Raw genomic sequence first — 27461 nt, 5'->3', positions numbered from 1 at the left:
AGATGAGGCAAGCTTAATGCCCAGAGTTACCGAGTGTGTTCCCTCGTTAGAGTAGGCACTGAGGCAAGAATTATCGAGTCCATTGACCCTGGTCCAAGACCCTGCCGCGTCGGGAATTGAACCCTGGTCCCAGGCCGTTCTCTGCTTACAGGTCTGCCGCCTCTAACCAGTGAGCCACACCTCTCCACTACTCCTAAATGTGCTTTATGAATACAGAAGCTGTAAAGTTAGGATTTTGCTCAGATAACTTTTGTGAATCGGGCCCAATGTGTAATTTGTCTTCAGGAGACCTGCCAATGTGTAAATCTAACAATTAAAAAGTATACTACACCTGAAATTAAAGCAAAAAAGCATGCTTTGGGAAGGCCGAGTGGAATATTGACAATATTATTCAGTAATAATGTATGACAAGTGAAAAAGTAAAAATATCCTTGTAATATATATTTCCAGTCCTTCTAACAAACCAAATTGCCACAGAGCTATTGATCATAAACATATACTTTCCTCCCCAACTGGTGAAAAACAAGCACAGACACCGGACAACACTTGAGGAATTGGAGCAAACAATGGTTGCATATGGTAATTATTTTGGTCATTGTACAGAGGACTTCAATCAAACCCTATTGCCATCAGTGAACAAACTTGCAAGCTTTGAGGAACAAGATTTGAGCTACAATGTCCCCCATCCAAAAATCTCTTCACAAAAAAACCCAAAAAGCAGCAATACTCTAACTAGGTATTAATATGATCTCATGGTAGATTCAGGATTTAGAACGTTATATAGGAGGTTAGCAAAAGACCAACTAGCTGCACCAACTTTCTGAGGACCCAGGGACTCCACTGCCATAGATCACACATTTGTGCATTAGTCATATTTTCACTTGTGTAAAAACTATGCTATCACACAAAGACCAGAGAGTGATCATGATCCTCAAAGGCAAGTTATCAATGTTAAACATTATCAGTGGAAGACGCATGTAATGGCTAACAGTTGTAGAATGATTGCTGTTAACGGTAAAAATCTTATTTGGAACAGCATGTTAAAAGAGAAGGCATCTAACTGAGATGGAGCCCTGACATCATGTATTAGAAAATAATTTGCACGGTTGGAAGTAGGGGATGACTAGATGACTACCTGGAAATAATTCATACTAAAGAACATTCTATTGATCTTGGTGAGCAAATCACAGAAATCAAGAATATATATAGCAATCTCACCCAATACTCAGCATTTAATCAAATCAAAGAGAGTATACTGCAAGATGGTGCAACATACACTAAAACATTCAATGTCTAAGGATTGTGATCTGAGGTACCTGTGTCTTACTCTTGGAAACTGCTGAGTAAAACATTCCTATGTCTGTATTAAGTCACAACTACTCAAAGGAAAATAATGATGAATCACACCGAATTATGCAGTGTCGTCATGATTGGGATGCCATATTTAACACCATTCATGACATAGTTTGTTAATATAAGGATTCCTTAATGTAGGTTCAATCATTCATACATTTATTTACAGAAGAAGATGATGAATCAGAGACTGTTTTTCTACCACATACACCTTTAAGTCGCAAACAACGTAAATTCAAGAAATGGGAAGAAGCGATTAGTAACCAATGTATCGAAAAGAAATGCAAAAAGTGCCCTCAGTGTGAAGTCAACATTGAGGTGAGTACATAACCTATATTTTTATGTAATGTTTCCATGAATAAATGACTGAATCAATGAATGAGTAAGATAATGAATGTTTTTGTTCACTAGAAGGCACACATGTATGTCAGGCCTTTTCTATCTAAGATCATACCCCAGAGGTGTGCTTTGTCAAACTCACTGTATGGTTTGTTATTGCCCCTATACTCTCATATATCAGAAATTAAGATTTCCACCTGAGCTCAAAATATGCTTGTTGCATGGTGATTTTTGAGTGAAAATTAAAAACAGGGGAGGGAATTGGAGGAATTTAAGTTTTGTTTGTGGAACCACACAAGGCTTGTTCTTATGAATACATGATTAGCTGTTGAAACGCATTTACACAGCTGGCATCCACTTCGAAAATGAATTTCGTTGCACACACTGCATTCCCAAATGCGATGCGATGCAGTGCATGCAACAAAATTCGTTTTATTTATTTATATGTTTACTTACCTGTAATCCTCTGTAATCCATAGATTACTACCTCCCACCCTGTCCCTCCCCACGTCACCGCCCGGCAGCTACTCCCACCACCGACCGTTACTGAATCACATGTTTCATAGTTCTCATCATCTTCAAAGCATCAATATCCGTGGACAATGGGGAAGCATCGCTGAAGGGGCTACATAGCAAACCTCTACTCACATTCCAAGGGCCCCAGATTTTCGTCCATTTACGTGGGCATCCCTGCTCTCGTAGATAACCCTCTCCGCTTGCATGCACCAATCCATGTCTGATTCCCAATCAGTGAACCTTGGCTTGACTACTACTTTCCATGTTCTGACTATATTGTGCTTCGTCACCATATAACTCAAAGAGACCCACAACCTCTCAGTTCTCGACAAATCCGTAGCCCCCCTGATATTAAGATGACAAAGCCGGCCGGAGACATTGATGGGCTTTTGTCAAGTCCGGGCAAGGCAGATACAACCTTGCAAATGGTTTTAATGCAAGCATGCATGACTTACTTGTGGAAATACATGAGTAGATACAATTTTTTCCCTTTTCCTTATCATACTGTTTTGGAAGAGCATTTCTATGGCTGTGGTCACATGCTTCTCCTTCAATGCACTTATTAGTGCATTACGGCTATGTAAGATGCATCTTCATATGACCAAAGTAATGCCCTTTGGTTTACAAAGGTGTACAGTTTTCTTCTTGACATTGTTACCTGCATTGCAACTAGTTCTCTACATGCACTGAAGCATCTCTTGTTACAATGCAAAAAGTGTTTATCATACATCAGAAAACAGTGACAGTTTCATGACCCACTTCCCTGCACTAAGAGAAGCATGTGCTGCATTGTCTGCAATGAAATCCGACCTACATCGGGAACCAGTAACCCTTGTGAAGCCGTTATTCTTGTCTTCTGGCATCATTGCTAATCAACCTTCTGTTCAGACCCTATGTGTGTGATAGGTCCTTCTCTGTACGAACCTGCAACCTTTGAAACACTTGCACGTGAAAATGAGTTCAGTCCACAATCACATATGATTCATAAAAGCAGTAAAAACGTGCATGTTTCTCCAACATTAGACAAATTCCTGTGATAATGTATGACAAGGGCACTAATTTGTGGGCAATACAGATGGCATTACTAACTGCTTCTTTTTATAACAATCTATACAGAAAGATGATAGATACCCACATGGATGGCTGTGTTTATCCTCTCACTCTCTGCAACGACCACTGTTCTGCGTTCCACCAACTCTACCCTCCCTCCATACCTGCATTGTACCCAACATTTTCCCACTTTTCAACAATACACCTGAAGTGCTCCCAAGAACCGCATGAAACCCAGAGGTCTCCCTGACCTCGTCAAGACATGAAGCACTATGGGCCAGATTCACAGGACTAACTTAAGACAACATCCTAAACTTACTACCATTTTGGTATTCACAGAAGGCACTTACTCATTTTGGTATTCACAGAAGGCACTTACTCATTTCGGTATTCACAGAAATTAGGAGTCCAGACTTTAGGACTCCTAAATGCCTTCTGTGAATGCCGAAAGTCTTAAAGTTAGGATTTTTCTCAGTTTAGGAGTAGTAAAGTTAGGACTCTTAACTTTAGGACTCCTAAATGCCTTCTTGTAAATGCCGAAAGTCTTAAAGTTAGTATTTTTCTCAATTTAGGAGTAGTAAAGTTAGGACTCCTAACTTTAGGACTCCTAAATGCCTTCTGTGAATACCGAAAGTCTTAAAGTTAGGAGTCCTAAAGTTAGGAGTCCTAACTTTACTACTCCTAAACTGAGAAAAATCCTAACTTTAAGACTTTCGGTATTCACAGAAGGCATTTAGGAGTCCTAAAATTAGGAGCCCTAACTTTACTACTCCTAAAGTGAGAAAATCCTGAGAAGCCCATTATTATTCCAGAGCAAGGAGCATACCTCTGCTTCGATGGCACCAAAATAGTGCGCTGGGACCAAATACAATGTGTTTTGCAGGGCATAGATAAAGCGGAGAAGCGCCATCATTTTATAAGGGGCGGCTCTGCACATTAGGGTGAGGGGCAGGGTCTTCCAGTGTTGGACGTCGGCCTGAAAACGGCACAACAGAGGAGCCAAATTGTGAGCATAAAAAACTGGGAGGTTGGTTGTGGCATAGATTCCGAGGTATAAAAATCCACCCATAACTATTTTAGCCCCACAGTCCCTGGGCAGGGTTGGGCGGGCTCCGCTCAGAACATGGACAAGAGACTTATCCCAGTTAATGGTATAGCCGAAATACTGCAGAAAAAGAGAAAATATGTACAGAACATGGTGAATGGACGAGTATGGCCTGGCCAAGTAGAGCAGGGTATCATCAGCGTAGAGCGAGATTTGTTCTTTTCTTTTTTAATTTTATGCTTGCTCTCTCTCTTTCCTGTGTTCCTTCAACCCCTCTGTATCTACCAAGATGCCAAGCTCATTTTCACATTATTCATTTCTATGGGCATATTCATACTCCACTTAGAGAAAACTATTCTGACAGATTTGTGGGAATTTATAACCTCATAAATAGCTTTTTCAAGTACATTATGCACAAGCATTACATTCTTAGGCCATTTCTGTTTGAAAACACTTCAATTCACTTGAGACTATTGGGGTTATAATTTATGTACGGTGCATCGTGATTTCAGCTGGCATTCCCTCATCTTTGCATTTAGACACATACTGTGGCTCAGCATGTGACACTGTGGGTAATGGTGTATATTGATTTGTTACATTTTTAGAAGAATGGAGGCTGTCGTACGATATGGTGTACCAATTGCTGGCTCACTTTCTGCTGGACCTGTTCTCTTCCTCTTTGTCCCTACACCATATTTATAGGAGAGAAGTCACCTAGGAAGAAATGCACCTGCAAGTAAGTATGCTTTGTGTACTTTATAAATTTGCATTCTAAGCATAAACAAACAATATTTTGTTAGGCATATTGTCTGTGTTTTTTGTGTGTGTGTGTGTGTGTGTGCACGTGGGTGAGCAGGGGTATGGGTGTCAGGGGGTGGTTGGATACTGGATCCCTTTTATGCTTTCAATAGTGTGAGCAGAGGGAGGGTGGTCTGTCCAGCCCTACTATCACCTTAACTAAAATTATGGATTTGATAAAGAAAGTTATTTTCTAGTAACAAATAAACTTGCACCCATAAAATCGTGTTACTTGTGTATGCTCAAAATGCACGAGATGCGTCTTGCATAACCTACATTTCTTGTGAGTAACTTGCGTTGCACCTATGGGTATAAAAAAGTTGAAATTGCAAGATCGCCAGCTTGACTTATGCAAAATGGAAATGACCAACTTCAGGCCTCATTGACCCATTCCAGTGCAAATATGGCTCAACTCCAACAACAAGTTTCACTGTTAGCCCACCATCGGTAAAGGTGTCAAGTCTCTTGGATTTTATGCTGAACAAAATGTGAGAAGTTAGCCTGGCATTAGATGTCCACTAGTTCTAGTGGGCACCTTGCACCAGTCTAATCGACCCTTAATGATGGTGGTTGTAAAGTTAACCTTATAAACCTTATAGAAAGCTATCCTAGTGGTAGCATGAACCAGCAGTCTTCAGGATAAGACTTCAGTAGGCGAGTTAAGCAAGTTGTTTTACCATATACAATCCCTTGAATACCAAATGAAAGGACACCACACAAGGTATATATCAAATGTATATGTATTTAATCTAAACACAACCCCTTTGTACTCTTTATGAGGTCAGAGGTAAAAATACAATACAAGTCACACAGTTAATATATGATAAGTTGCACAGTATACGTTATGCCCTAGGGCAGTGTTTCCCAAACTGGGGTCCGCGAACCCCCAGGGGTCCGTGACCCATTCCCTGGGGCTCCGTAGGCAACAGTTTTAAAAGCACAGAAAAGTTTCTTGTATAATTAGCAGCTTTCCAGCAACAATAAAAGTGTCCAGATCATGCCAGTGATTAATGTACCTGCTGGAGTGTGAGGAGAGTTTTGTTCAGTGGCAGCTTTGACTTAACTAATGTAGCACAGAGGGTTAATGTGCCTACTGTCAAGAACGTGTAACATGCATTTTAAAACGCATTATTTTATGTGCATAGGTCCGTGGTTACTGCTTTTGCCACAGAGATTCTTTCATTACTGTGCACTTCACAAGTGACAATTGTAATGTATCAGAGAGACCTATAAACTGTCATCAAAGAGCTGCTTGCAAACTGCATGGTACCAGTTAGTAACTTATGTTTTTTCACAGTTATTCATTATCCTGATGCTGCTAAAAAGGTTTATTTGGGCGGAAATACATTTTTAATGTTAAAGTCAGTACTAGCCACCGTGTTATGTTCTGAATCCTGAGTTTGTGCTTTTCCAGACCAAGCACTCTTTAAACATTTTATTTACAAACTGATTTACATGTATGATTCAATGTCTCGATATGTGTGTGATGTAAAGTGCTCTAGCATCCTACAATGGTATGAGAGATACTATAAAACAAATAAAATGCATGTGACAGAGGGGCTATTACTTCAATATAAATTACTAATGGCCAGATGTATGATCCGTTTTTATATGTGCGAACGGGTTCGCAAACCCGTTTGCACATGCAAAAACCTATTGGGCAATGTACATTGCCTATTTTGCGAGTCGCAATTAGTTTGCGACTTGCTAAATACGTTTTGCAACTTGCTATTTGGAAGGGGCATTTTCTTCCAAATAGCGAGTCTCAAAACCATTTACAAATGTTTGCGGTTGCGAAACATTCGCAATTACCACCTACTTCAAGTAGATGGTAATGCATTTGCAAATGGGAAGGGGTCCTCAGGGGACCCCTCCCCCTTTGCAAATGCATGCAAAATTACTTTTTAAGGGCAGGCAGTGGTCCCAGGGACCTCTGCCTGCCCTTAGAAAATGAAACGAAAATGTTTCATTTCCTTTTTCTTTAAATGCATGGTAAATGGTCTGCATTTTCTTTTTAAAACTTCTTTATTTAAAAGCAGTCCCAGACATGGTGGCCTGCAGAGTTCAGCAGGCCACCATACCTGGGAGGGATGGCATTCCCAATGGGCTCGCAAATTGCGAGAGGCTCATTAATATTAATGAACCTCGCAATTTGCGACCCCATTGGGAATCCCAAACAGTGTTAAACACACTGTTGTACATTTCATTTAGCGACTCGCACTTTGCCACTTGCCATGTGTCGCCAATTGCGAGGCGCTAAATGAAATGGTCGTACATCTGGCCTCAAAATGCTTAGGGGCAGATTTATGTCGCACTTGCGCCGCCGTTGCGTCACGCAACGGCGGCATAAACGTGGCGCATCCCTGCGACCCATTTACAACGTGACGCATCTAGGCAGATGTGTCACATTGTAAAGCCCTGCGCCACATGTGGGCGTTCCGGCGCAGGGTAGGCGTTACGGGGCAGGTGCGCCTCGCAAAAGTGGCTGAGTGAAATCTACAAGATTTCACTCAGTCACTTTTAGGCCAATGCTGCGTCAAAACCCTGCACCTGCTTGAAGCAGGCGTAAGGCTTGACGCAGCATTGGACAGATAGGGCACCCCCGAGCCTTGCTGGAGCTGCGTCGCGCTTGCGACGCAACTCCAGCAATGCGCCACCTTTACGGCACAGATGCGTCACGCATCTGTGCCCTTTTTGCCCCATGGTGCACCGCATTGTAAATGCGGCGCACCATGGGTGGCGGAGCTGCGGCGCACAATAACTGGCGCATCCCTGGGGATGCGCCAGTTATTGTAAATCTGCCCCTTAGTACTTTGAGTATTTGTTTTGTATGCACACATGTGTATTTTTTTTGAATTACTGTTTTATTATTTGAAATTTAACTCATACAAATTACTTGGGGGTCCTCGGCTTCCAGTGGTGACTCAATGGGGGTCCTCAGGAGTCAAAAGTTTGGGAACCACTGCCCTAGGGGCCTATCAAACCATATACTAAGAAAGTGGTATAAGTACCACATGAGGATTAGAAAGCAGGCCTAGGGCCTGTAGAATCGCTGGGGCTACACTAAACAACCAAAGGACAGGAAGTAGGAGACCCACGGGAGCCGCGTGCAGTGTCTAAACACAGGCGCGGATTCCCATTGACTTTCTATGGAGTTCGTAAAAGTTACAGATTAAGGAAACTTCCAGATGGACTCGGATGGAACCCTTTTAAACTAGGACACTTCGAGAGTCAAGACCCACGGGAGCACTGGAGTACTCGTGTTACGTCACCCAGGGAAGCCGGGTGCATAGGTGTGTTTTCGTGTCGGGTTTAGTCGTCGTTTTCTATATAGAGCTGCAAAGAAGTGCTGCAGTGGATCCAAGGGTAGATCAGAGATGTGACGAACCTGAAAGCAGAGGGGACATAGTCTGGGTCACTAGCCAGTGACCAGGAAGGAACCAGGAAGGAACCAGGCGATGTCGGGTGCTTTAAGGTGAAGAAGGTGAGTTTGTCTCTTCAGCCACGAGGTCCAAGAGGCATCGATGATGACCAGGAGCTGGATTCGAGCTGTCCCACGATGGATTTAGATGACTGCAGCGTCGGTATCCGGATTGGACCCAACAAACCTTGGCCCCTTTCCCTTTGTCCAGTTTCGGCTGCAGAGGGGCTCAGCTCATGCTAGGGCACCCTCTCACATAAAACCAAGAACTCTGCCTCCAGGATTGTCGATGCCTACCATAGGAGTGGTTTATAGGTGTATATGTGTCTATATGTTAAGGTAGATATAGGAATACTATATCTAAGTAAGGGGTGATTACACCACCTTACCCAGGCTGTGTGAACAGACCTGTGGTGTCAGTTTGGAAGGCAAACCAGGGGTGGCACAATACATGCTGCAGCCCTTGGTAGGCCTAGGTTGCACCTATGCCCTGGGTACCTATGGTACACTATACAGGGGCTCACAAGGGTGACCCAGTAACCAATCTGGTATGCACCTAAAGTGCATGGTATCAATTTAGAGAGAGAACAGCTTAGGCTGTGGGTTTGATTAGCAGGCCCAAAGCCACATTAAAGTCGAAAAACCAGAGAATCACAGCAAAAAGTGGGGGTGACCATAGGAAGCAGACCCTACTCTTCTACAAAAAACCTGACCCTTCATGCTCACATAATTGGCTTAGCCAGGGCCCACAGTTTAAGATTGGACTCCCAAGAGGAATAAAAAATGTCATTCTCGAGGTAGATTTTAAATCTGTTGCACAGTCCCAAGTGTTATCTAGGATTGGGGAAGGAAACTCCTTACTGACAGATATTCTCAAAATTCCCTTGATCCCCTTGAAAACTGCCCTGCATGCAGCTGCAAGTCTAGTTTGAGGAACACAATAGTCTTAGCACACTTCGCCAGTTCTGATCACCTTCAAAATAGCTCCCCATTGAATCCAAGAGCAGCGGTTCTTAACTTTTTTTTACTTCTGTGGACCCCCACTGTATCAATACTGGTATCCGGGGAGCCCCACTGAGTCAATATTGGATGAAAGGTGGGGACCCCTGGCTTAAGCAATTTCTATGATTTGAACCTCAAAACACAAACAAAATACAATAACAAGCATACCCCAAAGAATCCTCAAATATTAAAATATTTTGTTTAATTCACAATCAAATACTGAAAAAGTTTTCACATTTTCAGTTTTCTTTCTTTATTTGTAAATACTTTATTACTTTTGGTTTATTAATTTTAATATTATTTGATTTTGTTAAACAATCGCAGACCCCCAGGGTCCCTGGACCACAGCTTAAGAACCACTGGCCGAGAGCATATTTAAAATAGAAACCATCCTGCATAATGAATATATCTCCTCAATTGTCGTCCTGGCAGTACTTGGCCCACAAACTCACCACTTCAGGATCATTCTTGAAGCACCAACCTCCAAGACAAAAATAACTCTCAAGCATGCCTTCTCAAGGATCACACCCATTGCCTGGACCTCCATCTTCCCTGCCGTCAGAGCCAAATACATCCCCATTGGAATTATAAGACTGTTGTAGCAACTCCTTATAAGGTCATTTAGAGTGCAGCGGAGCAAGAGTACCACTGTAAATCAACAGTGTTTCTGCCCCACCCAACTTGTGGTTACCTCACCCTATTTACAGGAGGGGCTTCTGCTGGACTTCTGTTGGCAGAGCTTCAGCTGGCTCTGCCAGTGGCAGCCCCATGACCTGGTGGCCCATCTACCACAGGGCTGTCTGGTCATAGTAATTGACCTAAGTAGGTCAGGGTGGCCAGGCAGGTAGCCAACACCTTATTTCCCTGGCAGAGGCTACATGATGTCAATGCCATGTATTTATTCCTACAAAGAAAGCTCAATAACTCTGCTGTGACCTTCAGCTTAAATTCCTTATCATTCAGGACCCAATGGTCAAGCTTCCAGACAAATTTCCTTTCTCTCTTTTGATTTGTGGACATTTCACCACGGGACAAACACCGACACACGCTCGACGATGAGTTTGCCCCACGGTGATTGCTTTTTTTTTTCTTCCACGGGGGCTGCCCCCAAATCCACCTCTTCACCCTGCCCAAGCACATTTCGCCACCTCCGGATGCAACGCTGTTTAATTAGGCACTGCATTGCAGGTAGAGAAATGTTCTTGGGCAAAATAAACACTGCTAAGTGGCACTTCTACTGGAACAAAGCAAGCACAAGGAGATGTGTTTACTTCTACTGGAACATCATCTGATAATTTATTAAGTTTTGGAAGACAGTAGAGAACATACACGCTCAAGATGTTCCCCATACAGGTTCCTTTGTCCATACTACACCTCATTTACTCCCAGATCCGGTCCTTTGTGTGGGGGTCCTCGAGACTCATGGCACACCGTTCCTGCGGAAGCTTGGGCCTCCCAACTGATAAGCACTATGCCCTGGCCCTCCAGCTCTCCCAACTGGCTTACCTGCTCCTGGTATTCCAAACCCATTGCAATGGGTTCATATTGAGCGATTGCTACTCCCTGGAGGCAAGGGACTTGCCCTTCTTTATGGGGACCGTGCCCGTCAATCGCGCCTCTGAGATCCTATGCTCCATGCCACGTACAAGGCCTGGATATGTGCCCACTACCTACTCGGGGTAGACCCACGACTACATGACAAGGCACCTTTGTGGGTCAATGATAGTATACGCATTGAAGGGTGACCCTATGCTGGACCCATTGGAGAGAAGGGGGCATAAACACCTTGGACGAAATCCTGCTTACTCGTGACCTAAAACCGTTTACCCAGCTGAGAGCGGAATTTGATTTCCACCCGCAGCAAACCTGGCACCTCATGCAACTGCAGAACTGTCTGCGGCACTGCTTGGTTCCTCGGCCCTTGTCCTTACAGTCCTGACCTCTGGTACCTATCAGAACATGTGGGGACGCTCTAAGGGAGTGATGTCAGGACTGTATGGCACGCTCTCAAGCCATCTTTTCTTACAACCTCTTTTACGCACGCTCCGCGCCAAAAGACAAACTTGCTTACAGGCCTCGTATGAGGACGAAGAGTGGACGGACATCCTGGAAGACCTGGATAAGGGCACAAGAGAGGCCTGCCTGAAGTTCTGCCTTTTTCATAATGCTCCACGACTGGTATTGGTCACCGGCAAAACTGAACAGAGCAGGACTCCTTCCCCATGCAAACTGCTGGCGGTGAGCAAACACCCACTGCAACATACCACACATAATCTTCCAGTGCCCTTCGAAACAATCATTCCCGTCGCATATTGAAATGGTCCTGGGTGCCTCCATGGCACTGCACCTCCCTCTCACGCCCTCAGTCATCCTCCTCTATGATGTGGGGGACTCACCGGATATCTCCCGCCTGCAGTGCTGCCTCCTCCACCTAGCCATGGCTACAACCAAGATATGTATTCTTCACCAGTGGAGGTCGCCCGTACACCCATCTCAGGAAAATTTGTAGGTGGCAATAATGCAAACTGCTTTGCACGAATGTGTCATTTACAACTTACAGGACCAGGCTGAGCTATTTATGCAGATGTGGGCGCCTTTCCTCCGCGATAAGGTGGCCGACAGGTACACTGTCCAGGGCCCTCCATCCCCTTGAATTGCACAACTGACCCTCACTGCATTTCCTGATGGCCACCACCTCTCCCCTCTTTCCTTTCATCACTCGCGCAACGATGACGCCCCCCGGCCCAACCCAGCTTTTCCTCCCTCCCTTTATCCCTCCCCCTCTCTACCTTCCCCTCCCCCTCCCTCCATGAGTTCTTTCTGTCTCCCTCCCTAGCCTCTCCCACGCCCATTCCTCCCTCTTCCCCATCCCCCCTCCTGTTCGCATCTCTCGTTCTCCCCGCCCTTCACCCATCCCTTTCCCTCCCTTCTTCCGCACACGTAGGCACACAGGGCAGAGAGACACCCTCCCTCTTCAAGGGTAACCAACACTGCCCCAGTTCCTTCTGTTCCACCTTTTGCCAGGAACCCACCCATCCCCTAGCAATGGACGTGGGAACCACTCGAACCAACAGTGGAGGGCTCTCTTCCCCTGCCGTGATCCCTGCTCCCCTCAAGCCCTGCTGTCTGCAACACCCAGCCCCTGGATATGCAACCCTCCACCCCACCACTCTTCTTCTCAGGGACCGCCCTTCAGTAGGTCTTCCCTTGTATTCCCCCACTCGAGGGCTTCTGGTCCACTGGCCCCTCACTACAGATGACTTCTGATGGACAGGCCGGAACTGGGGGGTCGGGTCAGTCTCTGGTTATTACTGAATATAAGATTCTCTTGGATTTTGCCTATCTCTATGTATCTATACCCGTCTCCCCCCCCCTTCTCAGTAAACGTTTACGCTTAGAAATCATCAGGTGTTCATGTTGTATACCTTTACTTTATTCAATCAAAAAAACGCGCAACACAAAAAAAGGAAGACAGTAGTGAGTCAGTTATGTGTTTGTCTCACAAAATTATAACTATCCTGGAAAAGGATTTATGCTCTGTAGAGAAGAAAGTGCAATCTTTTGCTGGGGCATTATCTAGTCTCCAAAGCTTCATCGGACCCGAATGCTTGCAGAAACTTTAGAGTGCCTGCATAATGCATTATTGTTATTTCTTTTAGCTAAGTGAATAGAACTTATGTTCTAAAATCTGGAACCAGTTTAAAGTCCTCACCCTCAGTTAAATTTTCACACTATAGAACGGATTAAGATTTAGAAATGTCAAGAAAGATATAGATCCTGCAGGATTTTTCATGTACTGCTATGGGCACTCCACTCTACCAACCTTCAACATAACTTCTTAGCTTAAACATCCACCAAGTCAGTCCCCTGAAAAAACGGTATGTCAGGTTAGTAGTGCTTCAGCATCGCTTTTTTTTACTTCAGTCAGGTTGGTGGAGCCACTGGTATTTCACTAACATGTGGTACTACTCAACTAACAGGTACATGACTTTTGTTAAAAATGCTAAACAATGGCACGAATCTCATTGGGTTATTTCCAACTCTGCAAAAAGGGGAATCTCAAAACTCCAGGTTGCTCATTTCGAACTTGGCTTATGGCCCATGGTCATGGCCTCATCTTCTCTGAAGGTAGACGGCCTTAATGTAGATCCATGCCTCCTGTCTACAGGGCAGTGGCGGCTCCTCGGCTATGGCAGAGGAGCATCGCCCCACTGCTTTTAAGCAGTGCAAGGAAAAGGAAACGTAAAATGATAGTATGTTCGAGTTATTATCATTTTATGTTTCCGGTATGGCGGGGCTGCTCTGCTCTCGGAGCCGGGCAGGGGAGGAGTGGTTTGCCCACTCCTAAGTGCACATGACTCTTTGGCCAGCCCTCTTGAGCCGCCCAAAACAGTCATGCACACTTTTTCTGTTCTTCATGCAGGCTGCATTGCAGCCTGAGTGGAGAACATGCCCAGGCCCCCATTCCCTAGCTGAGCTTCAAACCAGGACGCTCAGACCAATCACAACGCTGTTGATTGGTCAAGGGAGCCTGACTGTGCTTCCTGTTCCTCAAGTCCGATGAGGAGAGCAGGAGCTGAAATCCAGGACTCAGCGGCAAGGTAAGTGTTTATTTTTTTCTTTATTTGTTTTTTTACATTGTGCTCCCCAATTGTCCCCCGCCCCTCCACCCGCCAGCCATGCCGGCCACCGCTGCTGCAGGAAAGCAGCTGGTGCCACTTTTATTCCGAAGGCGGAGCAGTTTGCTGAGGGGGCGCCGTGATGTTTTGGCCCAGCTCAACACACAATTTTTTGTTTTTCAAAAACAAAATTCCAAAAAGTCCATTTCTTTTTGATAAACAAAACAAAATGTCCTGTTGTACATGTGGGTTTCTCCCTTGGGATAGTTTTTTTAGGTCTGCATGCTCGAAAAAGCGTACTCTGCTCTCCCCCATAGATGTCTATCAAAAGATCCATTTCACCAACACATATTTTTGAATTGTGAGCCCATCAGACCAGATTTGTTCATTTCTTCCATTTGCTGTGTGTGAAGTGTGCAGGTTGAGTGATTTAGAATCATAGCCCCTAATGTTCTCCATTAATGCACTAGCCTGGATATGTATCTCAACAAGATGTGTGTTTCAGCGCTACCTCAGCAAAGCAAGGATAGCCACTGGTGTACACTTGCTTCCACAAATTGGTCCTTTTTAGGTCTCGCTAGAGCCAGCACATGCGCTTGTCTGGCGAGACATTTAGTTAGTGGCATTTCAAAGTGCTACCACCAGCTTTGCTTGGCCACCAGCTTGCGGCCACGCGCGCAGCCGCCATATGGCTATTTAGAGGCTCCTGGAGACCGTGAAACAGACGCGGCCGCGCAATCGTGATCTTGATCAGTTTCACTTTCATGGCCGCGAGGCCGCGTCATTTTCACGGCCGCGCGGCCAATGCTTTGGCATTTCGAATCTTCCTGGCAATAGTCTTTGGCAGCGTGTACGAGAAACTGATGTCCTCAAGTTATAAGAGCAGATCATTTGGATGTATCTGATGGATGCTTATATCACTTTGGTCCCTAGACTTTCTTCTAGGTTTATTTTCCCACAGAACTGGCCACTTCTTGCTTGCGCATACATTAGGAAGCAATTACAGTGTTTCAAAGAGCATGAAAGGACAGGTCTAAAATGTACCCGTTTTAGCAGTCGCTGTTGCATATTTTTGACGTACAATGTCCACAAAGCCACTCTCTTGGGCCTGCTGCCTGGTGCATTGTGTCCAACATTATCTTGCATTTGAACTCCTTCAGAATCTGACCCTAAATTTTAAGATTATTAAATCTCTTTTTAGTGATCATCTTGATATCAGGAGCACTGGCGGCTTTGCTAGTTACAAAGCTGCAGCACTTATGACAAGGTGATTTTGCATCCAAGTCCATCTCTTTTGCCCAAGAGGAAGTCAAAGTTTCACTGTGACCAATGCTTCGTCTTATATAATGTTTGGTGGAAGAGGTCTAGACCAACTGCTAGGATATCCACCTGGCTTTGTGAGTTTATCGGCATCAAATATTAAATAACTTTACATTTTTGTCATAAAGAAAAAGGTTGAAAACTTCTGTTCCAGCCTTAACCTGTTGAGAGTCGGAGATTGATCTCCAAGGTGTATGAGATAGCTGGCACCGATATCCCATGGGGACCACTCTATGGTGCAGCCGCTTTGGGAGCAGAATGGCGGGGTTCATCTCTTGCGAACATCTGTCTCATGGCCACTAAGGCAGCCCAGCAGAAATTCATAGAGCACTACCAGCCAGTAGACTGGGACGAGAAGGTAAAGCTGCAAAAGGAATTGAAAGGATAGACCTGCAGTCTGTTTCAGAACACACTTTTATTGATTTAACTAAATCACAATCAGACACAACAGTCTTGCACAGTTAGTCTCCTAAGTTTGTGGCGATGTCCTATCAAGAGGTCACTTCGCATCTGCTGTGCTGTTTTCTTATTTAAGTAAGGACTTTGATAACGAAGAGGGGGAGTCAGTCATACTTGATGGCTCATGTCTCGGATGTCACTTGTAACCCTTTGGTGAAACCCATTCCGGCTTCTAAGGGCAACTATACGCAGTTATGCACATTGGAACCTACAGCTATTTCATGCCCGGTTTTGTGTTTTCCCTTGCAAATGTATTCACTTTTTTAGGAAAGGGGCCCCTTACTATCAACTCTTGCGCCTTGCCCAGCTGCGCCAATTCCCATCTGCACCCTGAAAAGGGCATTTTCTAGTAATTTGTCTACTTAGTATAGGGCATCTATCACCTTGCGTGACTACAAAAAAAAAGAAGGAAAAAAAAAAGAAAATCACATTACTAAAGAGATGTTGCTCTTCTGACAAAGCCCAAACACAGAAGACTTATACTTTCTCAATTAGTAAATTATTTGTTTTCCTAACTATTAAAAATGTAATTGTATTTGCTGTGCTGTGCTCTGTTACATCAGTTCTAGTTTTAAAAATATTAATAATTCAGAAAAAACACACAGTCCTAATCGTGTTGTGTGGCATTTCAGAAGTAAACATTTTGTATTTAATAATACAGTTTTTGAGGCAAGCCAAAAATAAAAAAATTAAAATTAATGCTAAAACACAGTCTCACTTCTCCGCTGTGCAAGCTGCACTTTCCCTTAAGCGTATATCTTTTTGTGCTCTGTAGAAGGCTTAAATTCCATGTTCATTTGAACACTGAGGCTGAAAGCCAGTTCCTTCCCCGTGGAATCCTAGAATTCCAACAAAACTAAAAGTGCCACGGAACCCATAATGCTCAACCAAGGTAATACGGTCTGACATCAGGAGTGCTTTCATCGCCTGGGAGGAAAATGAAACAAAATTAATAAACCGAGCCCTTGACATGCCTGCCTGGCTAGCAAAGAACGTTATAACACTTAACAAATAGACATGGCACCCAGTATTTAGTAGGCCTTTGATTCATCTACCTGCTGCCACCCGCGTGCATGGGAAAAATGGCACTGGTTCTGGCGGGAGAACAGGGAAGGCAGTCAGCGTTGCTCGCAGAGGTCCCGCTTCCATGCCGGTGAGTACAGTGTCGTACAGACCCCCTCGCAAGGAGCAGGAGGGCCCTTTGACCGCGGGGGCCTCTCTCCATCATAGCGAATGAGTGGTGCGTGTCCCTCTTAAAGGGCCATCATTGTTTACAAGAATGGAAAGCTTCTCTTCCAAACAACACAGCAAACTCTTGAGCGGGACAGTCAAAACAAGTAGAACTCTAACTCAGTATTACTGAAAACTACTGTAACATCATAGCTTCTGAGTTTGACAGGCCGCAGGGGGTTGCTAGTGATGTCTCAGGATCAATCCTTGCACTCTGAGAGTTCACTGAAGCTACTTTGCAATGGTACACAGTAGTCATCCTCTTGCGGTTTTTGCCAGCTATAGATCTCGGCCGTGCGGCTTCCTCGTCCATGGACCTAGTTGGGATTGTGCCTTCGGGGTGTTGTTCATGCTAGCTTCTACCACCACTCTAAGGTTGTCTTTATATGTTTCTCACTGGGGTTCCCACATTTTCCTTGTCAAGCACCTTTCTTCCTTTAAACTTGAAGGGGAACACATTGTGGTTGACCATGGTTTCTCCCTTTGAGGGTGCATGCTTGAAAAAGCATTATCTGCTCTCCCCCATAGATGTCTATCAAAAGATCCATTTCACCAACACATATTTTTGAATTGTGACCCCATCAGACCAGATTTGTTCATATCTTCCATTTGCTGTATGTGAAGTGTGCAGGTTGAGTGATTTAGAATCATAGCCCCTAATGTTCTCCATTAATGTACTAGCCTGGATATGTGTCTCAACAAGGTGTGTGGATTGTTTCAGAGCTACCTCAGCAAACCAAGGATAGCCACTGGTGTACACTTGCTTCCACAAATTGGTCATTTTTAGGTCTTGCTAGAGCGAGCGCATGCGCTGGTCTGGCGAGACATTCAGTTAGTGGCATTTCAAAGTGCTACCACCAGCTTTGCTTGGCCACCAGCTTGCGGAACGCTCGCATGCACGTGCGCAGCCGCCATATAGCCATTCAGAGGCACTTTTACAACAGCTCCCGGAGACCGTGAAACTGACGCGGCCGCGCGTTCTTGATCAGTTTCACTGTCACGGCCGCGTCAGTTTCATGGCCGCGTGGCCAATGCTTCTTTAGTCGGGGCATGTGGATGACAACCGAGGCACTGACAGCATCCAGGTAAGACACCGCAGACCCTCGCTCCCCCCACTCCACCTCCCGCGTCCTGTGGTGCCCAGGGCCTGTGATTTCTCATTTTAAGGCCTGTTTCTCGGTACTTGCCCTTTTAATCAAAAAGTGAAGCCATTTGCTTCACATACAGAGCTTTGACACAGACAGGACCCCATAAACTGGGGCGTGTGGTCAGCCCATGTTGTCCATCTAAGCCTTAGAAAGATTAGCTTTGGTGCCTGGGTTCAATTGTGTTAGATTGAGCCCGATCCTTTAGACAGTATGCCCCTAACAACTCAAGACCTGGTCATTTTACCTGCCCGCTCTGTTTTGGTGTGAGGGTCTTCTCCGTTATCATTTGGAGGCCCTATTTGGACAACCGGATTGTTGTGTGATACTTAGGTGCATTCAGGCAGATCTACGCTTCAGGAGGGTCGGCATGAAAATATCAGCCATAGATCCTGAAACACTCTCGAGTTAAATTCAGCTTTGACTCTATATCCCAGACGATGTTCAGGGTGTTGTGTTTTGTGAAGTCTGTCAAACTGCCAGGTCGCACTCATCCGCCACTCGTTGTGCCGGACTCACTGCATGACCGGAGCACGTGGTGGCGGAGTCCACGGCGAGCCCTGCATACTTCCAGGTACATCAAGAATGGGACTTGAACATACTCCGTTAGCACCTTTGTTTGCTGTTTAGTCCCAGAACCAATGCCACGGTTACCTTCTGCTCAGAAAAGTCCACTCGATATGCTTAAAACCTTTTCTGTGTCCAGAGATGATGTATTCAATTATGTGCACTGAACATGTTGGGGTGCGGTTATTTTAATATTTATTGTGAAGATTCCTGTTGTTTTTTAAATGTCTTTAATGATTAGTTTTTGTATTGCATGCTTTTATGATTTATTTAAATCTAATAAACGCCTGTTTGACTGACAGTTATGTCTGTCCATGCTTCTCTCCTGTCAGTGCTCATTGCTCATTTTCTGTCCTCATTTTCAGCATCAGCTGCCTCTCTTCCATTGCTAAACCTCTTCAGCCCCCGGTGCTGCCTTCCCATTCTTGCTGTCTGCAGCATCCAGTTTCTGTATTTCTCCTCGCCATCACTCCCTCAAGCCATGCCATGATTCCTTATTTATTATTATTATTATTTATTAACAGTTTTTTAGGTCTCGCTGAGCTGCTGCTCGGAGAGACATTTTTAGGTCTCGCTGAGCTGCTGCTCGGAGAGACATTTAGTAGGTGAGTTTTCAAATTGCTACTGGCTGGCCTAGCGCTTGCATTCACGCGAGCGTGCACGCGCGCAGTTGCCATCTGTCTCCTCCGTCACGGGTCATTAAGTTGCTTGTTTTTATTTCCCCTGCTTTCCCCTCTGGCTCCGTCCGATCACTTTCACCTGCTTGTTACACCTTTTCACTCACAGCGGCTCCCAATGCAGCCTTTCGTTCTTCTCGCCAGCAGTTTTCATACAAAGGGATGAATGGCTTTACCTGGCACAGGTTTGATTTTGGATTATTCTGCTGGCAGATATATTTTAGAGACTTTCTATAATTGATTATTTTGTTCGATAGTTCCAGACTCACCTCAGCCGCCACCACAGAGCAAAAACCTGAGCCGCTATTTAAATGCGAATACAACACAGTAGAGTGTGCTGTAAACAATGCCCTGTTTTGGAAAGCTTCGGGAGAATTGTTCTTAGAAAATAATCGCTTCTTACCCTTTCTACGGAGTGACGTTCACTCCTTCCATCCTATGTATTCAATGTAAACTTTATGTTGTGTCTCTAGCCGGTTTGAGAAACTGTATGAAACCACTAGACAGGTTAGAGCTGTGACCTGCAATCCACCCACTGGGGGAACTCCTCCCCCCTTCAGAAGCTGCGTCCTCTCTCCTCCCTCTGCCTGCTGCTCTGCCGGACCTCTTCCCTCCGCTCCCGGGGGCCTCCCTGTCCCACCAGGGCCCCCAAGAAGCCGGGCTCCCGGCTGGAGACGTAGACCGAGCGATGACATTTTGTTGCTGGGTCAGCCAGGTAAAGGAAGCGCTGCTCCTTCTCCACGTGACGTTACATCAACACCTTGGCACTAACGTGTGAAAAATGCTTTCCATTACTATGAACGTAGCAGTCCAGACCCCTTTTGTTTTAGTGAATCTTTAGGAATAGTTTAGATACGTTTAAACTGAGCTGGCTGCAAATGCCGACATAATTCAGCACATAGTGGATACGGGAACAAGTTCAAAGAGATCGCGCGTGATTGTAGTTACGCAATCAGACGTCCTCATTGTGAAAGGTTATCTGATCATTGTCCAGATCTGCAAAGATCTGCTGTTGTGGCTGCTGCAAAACCCGCAAGGCAGCAAAGGGTGTATGTGGAGCTGCACAAGTGTGGTTTCCTGAAAGGAGCATTGCAAACCCAGACCTTCAGAGATGCAAAAGAAGCCAGGATGAATAGCCCAGTGCACTGGCAGGTCCTGTGGGGAACCGTGCATTTCTGTTTGTCAAGAAGTGAGTCAGTTTGGGTCAGGGTTCCTCATTAAGTGACAAGTGTTTGTGTTTTAAGCAGACGCTTTTTTTAGAAGTTTTTAAGTTTCAATGTAACATATGAACTCTGATTCAGCAGACTGAGCTAGTAACTTTTTTTTTACTTTTGACGCCGTCTCCTTGCACCAGATCACTCTGTGACATCCCAATTGTTTGCACTATATTGCTACGGTAATTTCAGTCTACATTGCTTTTCTCACTATCTGCTGACTCCACTATTGCTCTCAGGTTTATACAGTTGGACTCCATCTTAGTTTACAATTAAAGAACGAAGCTTGCTCCACCCACTGGGACTTTCAAACCACAGCCTTCACAACACACGTCATGAGGTATAATGTGTTAAAGCGTACACAGCTAGTCTCCAAAGGCGTTCTTTGCTCCTAATAACTTAAGTCAGCTTTACTTGAGCGCTGACACTTGCCTTTACAATACTACTAAAGACTTTTCCTTTGATCCTTTTGATTCTCTGCGAGACAATTTGGTGGCATCATGGCTCTCTTCACAAAGAACACCCTACCATATACAGCCTCGCTGTAAATCACTAGCATCAGAGGGACAACAAGAAATCATTGGCAGAAGCCCAGCCAAGTGGGTTTAATGCCATCTTTATTCATCAACCTTGCTTTCTGCCAGGGCCTTGCTCAATCAGCCACAAAGGCTTTTAGGACATAATGGACTGACCGCTATATCTAATGACCACACTGATGCTGCTGAGCCTTTCCAGCTTCTCACCTCTGATGTAAGGGCATATAGAATAAGCCATGCAACCACGACTGCCCAGATATGCTGCTGTGGAAGAGAAGGGTTAGTTGAGAGGAGGTCAATGTTTGCAGCTCGAGAACTGGACCATCTAAAAGTACACATTTTGATGGAGTATCACCAGGGGCCACAGGGCCTCTCCACCAGTAAAATTATATGTGTCTTTTGTAATGGGTACAGAAAGTAATTCTCATTTCAGTTCGGAGTCTTAGGGCGGTAACATTTATTTGTAATTAAAACAAACAGGGAGGGATTGTTGAAATATGTTTCCTATTCCATCCCATCTGCCATGCCCATACCAATCCTCTCCGCTCCTACCCTCTTTCCTGATCCCTCCTCCTTTTCTCCGGTTCCCCAGCCGCCTCATCTGTTCCATTAATCCCTCTCCTGTTCCCTTCTACGCTCCCACCATCTTTCCCACCGCAGTTAATTCCTTCCCTGTCCTCAGTCCCTGACTATCCTATTTCCTCCTCCTTTATTTCCTCTACTGGTCATTCCTTTTGTTCTCTCGTTCCTCTGTTCCGCCGCTGTTCTCTCTTTCCGTTCTGTTCCCTCCTTGCCTGTCCTGTTCTATCTTGCATCTTTCGTCCATTGCTCTATCTTCTGTTTCTCTCTAATCTCTCTTCTCTTGATTCCTCATGCCTTCTGTCCTCCCTCCTTGGCTCTAACATTCCCTCATTTGCTCTCTCCTGTGCCTCCCATTCCCTTTATGCATGTCCTGGTCTCTCTTTTCGTCTCACATTCTCCCGTTTTCACTCTCTCATATCCCTTTCCCCATCAACAGTTTCTACCTTCTCCTTCGTCTCCCTCTTCTTTCTCCTGTTCCCTGTCATGTTCCCTCCTTCAACACCTGCTGCCTCTCGGTGCTTCGAAGTGTCATTTTGTCGGTATAAGCACTATTCCTCCTATGAGGGGAGAAGATCTGGCGTAACGACCAGAGTTGCCGACTTTTTAGTTGGAGCAGCAGGTTCGAGTCTCGGCGGCTGCTCAACATACTGTGATTCTGGGCAAATCACTTCATGTCCCCGCGCCTACCAACAATGAATATGCCCTTGTGCAATATAATTAGTGCTAATGTAAAGCGCTTCAATACATTAGGGTCGAGTTTGCGCTATCTAAAACTACAGAAAACAAGCATTGGCATAGCCAATAGGTCTCACCTTTAGGACCTTATAAGTGTTTAGCCATGCAACAGTTATTGTTGTTGCACCAAGGATATTGTGCTGCATAAATACTTATAAGGTCCCAAAGGCGAGACCTATTGGCTATGCCAATGCTTGTTCATTTAGCGTTTCATGGGATGCAAGCAGGAGCACTAGCAGAGCCAGCCTGTTGTGGCTAAATGACCAGCAGATAGGACTAACAGCATGACCACTTTGTTGAAAAGGAAACCCACATCTGCTATTATTCTGCCACAAAGACCTCTCCAGAGAGATTAGGTGACTAATTTGCCATTTTAGATCTTCAGCTTTTTTAATGTTAATTTTCCAAACTTTTAATTTCTTCTACGTACTTAAACAAACCAGCAAGTTCTTGGAATTTGCCTTCCAAATGGGTGCCTGATTTTAGGCAAAATGTTGACCTGGAGGAAAAATCAAACCAATTACAGGGAAGAGCGTATTTCAGAATTGTGTCATTCAACCTCGGGATGTGATAATAAAAGGATATATATTTTCTGATGAGATGAAGGTTTTTGTTTTAGGCGCTGTTACTACAAAGGGGGTTTTAGTAATTTATCAGTAAAAAACGTACAGTTAGAAGGCTTGCAAAGGCACAAAGATTTATTTCAGAGTAGTGGGTCACCATAAAAAGACACCAAATAGTAGGGCATTCATTGTAAACTATATGTGGCTAAAATGTCTGTTACAGAAAAGTAGCAGACTTAGACCTCCTCTAACTATGGTCTTGCTTTCGGTATTAACAGTGCAGTGAGTGGCAGGCAGTAGTGTCCCTAGCAGCTGGGGACTGACTCACTGGCACCAGACAAAGGAGTAGGAGGCAAAAGAGGGCTGAGCTAGTCAAATGGTGCACACATCTGTCAGGTTACCCAACGGTAATTACCCTAGCTTTTCAGTGGCCACTGCTCGCCTCCCATCCAAGTCCCTTATAACTGCCGGACAATGCCGGGCCTTTTGTTCCTTATCTAGCCCTTGTTTCTTCCCCTTAGGGTCCTGCTCCAGTATCAATGGTCCGAGGTGAGGTGGATTGAATTAGAGTAGGGTGGTTTAGAGTGGTGTGAATTAGAGTGGAGTGGATGGGGTGGATTGGACTGGATTGGAGGGGGCTGGAATGGATTGGAGTGGGGTGGATTGGAGTGTGGTGGGCTGGATTGATTGGATTGAGTGGGCTGGACTGGATTGGGGTAGTGTGGGGTGGATTTGAGTAGAGTGGGGTGTATTCGACTGCAGAGGAATGGGGTGGATTTGATTGGAGTGGGGTGGGATGAAATGGGGTGGATTGGTGTGGATTGGGATGGGGTGGGTTGGAGTGGAGTGGGGTAGATTGAATTTGGCTGGATTGATGTAGATTGGATTGGTGTGGAGTGGATTGGAGTAGGGTGGATTAGATTGCATTGGGGTGGATTGGATTGCATTGGGGTGAGTGGGGTGAATTGGAGTGGGACGGACTGGAGTGTTCCAGATTGTTTTGGTTTGGAGTGGGGAAGATTATTTTGGATTGGAGTGGGACAGATTGTTTTGGATTGCATTGGGGCAGATTGTTTTGTATTGGAGTGGGACAGATTGTTTTGTATTGGAGTGGGGCAGATTGGTGTGGTGCAGATTAAAGTGGGGCAGAATTTATGGATTTGAGTGGGGTGGATTGTGGCAATTGGATTGGAGTGGGTGGATTGGGAGGGAGTGGGGTGGGTTGGATTGGGGTGAGGTGAGGTGGATAGGATTAGAGTGGAGTAGATTGGATTGGACTGTATTGAATTGGTGTGGGTGAATTGGATTAGAGTGAAGCACGTTGTTTTGGATTGGAGTGGGGTTCATTGTTTTGGATTGGAGTGGAGCAGATTGTTTTGGATTGGAGTGGGGCAGATTGTTTTGGATTGAAGTGGGGCAGGTTGTTTTGGATTGGAGTGGGGCGGATTCTTTTGGATTGGAGTGGGGAAGATTGTTTTGGATTAGAGTGGGGCGTATTGTTTTGAATTGGATTGGGCGAATTGTTTTGAATTGGAGTGGGACAGATTGTTCTGGAATGGAGTGGGACAGATTGTTCTGGAATGGAGTGGGGCTGATTGTTCTGGATTGGAGTGGGGCAGATTGTTTTGGATTGGAGTGGGGCGAATTGTTTTGGATTTTAGTTGGGCGGATTGTTTTGGAATAGAGTGTGGCAGATTGTTTTGGATTGGAGTAGATCAGTGTGGGGCAGATTGGAGTGTTAAAGAAATGTTGGATATGACTGGGGTGGATTGTGGCAATTGGATTGGAGTGGGTGGATTGGGAGGGAGTAGTGTGGGTTGGATTGGGGTAGGGTGAGGTGAGGTGGATAGGAGTAGATTGGATTTGACTGGATTGGGGTAGATTGGATTGGTGTGGGTGAATTGTATTAGAGTGGGGTAGTTTGTGGTGGATTGGAATGGGGTGAATTGGGACGGAGTGGGTGGACTGGGGTGAGGTTGTTTGGATTGGAGTGAGGCATATTGTTTTGTACTGGAGTGGGGAAGTTTGGAGTTGGCAGATTGGAGTGGGCAGGTTATTTTGGACTGGAGATGGGCAGATTGTTTTGGATTTGAGTGGGGCAGATTGAGTGGAGTAGAGTGGATTTGACTGGATTTGGGTAGATTGGATTGGTATGGGCTGAATTTGATTAGAGTGGCGTGAATTGGAATGGGGCGAATTGGGCTGAGGTGGTTTGGATTGGAGTAGGGTGATTGTATTGTATTGGAGTGGGCGGATTAGAGTGGGGTAGTCTGTTTTGGATTGGAGTGGGGCAGATTGTTTTGGATTGGAGTGGAGCAGATTGGTGTGGGGCTGATTATTTTGGATTGGAGTAGGGTGTATTTGAGTGGGCAGATTGTTTTGGTTTGAAGTGGGGAGGGTTGGAGTTGGGCAGATTGTAGTGCAGCAAATTGTTTTGTATTGGAGTGGGACAGATTGCTTTGGATTGGAGTGGGGCAGATTGTTTTGGATTGGAGTGGGGCAGATTGTTGGAGTGTATTGGATTGGAGTGGATTGGGATGAGTAATTTAGGGGGCATATTATCAAGAAGGGTGTTAAAATTATCGCCGCTTTAGCGGCAGGAAATTGCTGCTAAAGCAGCGATAATGTGCTTGATAATATGCCCTTGAGAATTTCCATAAAAGCCCAGGTTTACACCAGAACCTGGCCTTCTATTGGAATTCACAAGGGCATATTATCAAGCCCATTATCGCCACTTTAGCGCAGTTTCCTGCCGCTAAAGCAGCGATAATTTTAATGCAGTTTCTTGATAATATGCCCCCTAGATTGGAGTGGGGAGGATTGGATTGGTCTGCGGTGGATTGGATTAAGTATGGCGGATTGGTGTGGGGTGAGGTGGGGTAGAGTGACGTGGATTGGAATGGGGCAGATTGAGGTGTACTGCAGGATTATGTGTTAAAGCATCTTTTCCGAAATAACAAATAAGGAAGAAACAATGTTGCTTTTCAATAAATTAATCCTCATCTTTTGAGAACAGCTCCCTTGATCAAAAACAAAAGAAAACATGAGCGCAAAGTGAGAAAAGAAGACTTGGCAAAATAAAAGAAAGTTAAGTATAGAAAATAAATCTTTGTAATTTTGTTTGTCCTGCTGGACACGTTTTTGCCAGTCACATACCTTTTATTTTCAGGGTTCTAAAAGTTAAAAGAATAAAATAGTACCTCCATCACGTCGGGAGCAGTGGACGGGCACTGATCAAGTTGAATCAATCAGTGCTTGGTCCCTGCTCCACAGAGAGGAACTGAAATGATATTAGGGCTACTTTGACGAATTAGGAGGCTGTAAAGTTCCAAGCAAGTCAGCAAATGGTATGCAATAGGCGGGCTCCAAGCCCTTTTCTGTATACAAGAGGTGTCTTGCAAGTGAGAAGCATGTGCTTGCACATGCTCTCGCAGACTCAACCCTAAAAAGGGAGAAGCCAATTGCCTGGGATGTTTATTCCCACTAGGCAGCACACAGACAACACACAGCTGAGACCAGCTCCATTGACCGCGGGCCCTTTTAAAATATAGAAAATTAAACAATACCAATCATCATTAAAGGCCTAACTAAAGGATATTTTGTTAATCCTGATGAGGCTGGTAATAGGAGTTTGTGTCGCTTTTGGCATTACAGGTGTCCATGTTTCACCTAGAGACTTCTGATGCTGACAGCAGCTGAAATCTCCCAGTGAAACTACATGAGAAAGCAAACAAGAATCAGCATGGAAACACAGATTCCCACATGCTATTCCCGAAAAACATGGAAAGAGGAGTAAGTCCATCTCTTCGGCAGAATTAATGATGCTCCTGGAACCTGTAACTCCAGGTTTGGGTCGTTTGTAACCCAAATCTATCCACTGTTAATCCTGTATGTTAGTAAATAAAAATGTTTATACTTTCCTAAGATATAAAATACTATCATGGCTTTTCATTAATTGTGTATAGAAATATTCTTGAGGAGAGGGTTTAATGTCAATATTATAGCCCTGACTGATGTCCTGTACTCCTCTGGAAGTTGAGGCAGGCTGGTAAGAACCTCTACCACGCCGGCTAAAACAAGGTCCTATTCCCTTTCAGTGCACCAAACAGACCAACCATGTAACGTTGCACCATTCCTCTTTAGTGTAGTTGACCTCAGTCAGGATTCATGCTGGGTGAAGGCAGCTCCTTTTCAATGTCCATGGCTAGCCCACTGTGACCTGAAATGTTGCCAGACACAGGAACCTCTAATTTAATAAGGAACAGATATTGCCTCCCGATTTCCAAAGGA

General features: G+C 44.9%; 2 protein-coding genes across 2 annotated transcripts in view; both read left to right on the top strand.

Moving 5' to 3' along the window:
* The window catches only part of LOC144769077 (E3 ubiquitin-protein ligase RNF14-like), a 112704-nt gene that overhangs the window by 56073 nt on the left and 29170 nt on the right, over window positions 1-27461 (top strand). Inside the window, exons 6-7 of the mRNA XM_078653078.1 lie at window positions 1523-1671; window positions 4909-5039. Of these exons, the coding sequence (XP_078509204.1) occupies window positions 1523-1671; window positions 4909-5039 (280 nt within the window). The remainder of the gene's footprint in view (window positions 1-1522; window positions 1672-4908; window positions 5040-27461) is intronic.
* LOC144769076 (E3 ubiquitin-protein ligase RNF14-like) overlaps window positions 1-27461 on the top strand; it is a 506892-nt gene that overhangs the window by 450263 nt on the left and 29168 nt on the right. The gene's annotated exons all lie outside the window — the stretch shown is intronic.

The sequence above is a fragment of the Lissotriton helveticus genome, chromosome 7, assembly GCF_964261635.1.
Source record: "Lissotriton helveticus chromosome 7, aLisHel1.1, whole genome shotgun sequence".
Lineage (NCBI taxonomy): Eukaryota > Metazoa > Chordata > Amphibia > Caudata > Salamandridae > Lissotriton > Lissotriton helveticus.
The sequence above is the reverse complement of the archived record's forward strand: the minus strand, read 5'-3'. Positions and strand labels throughout refer to the sequence as shown.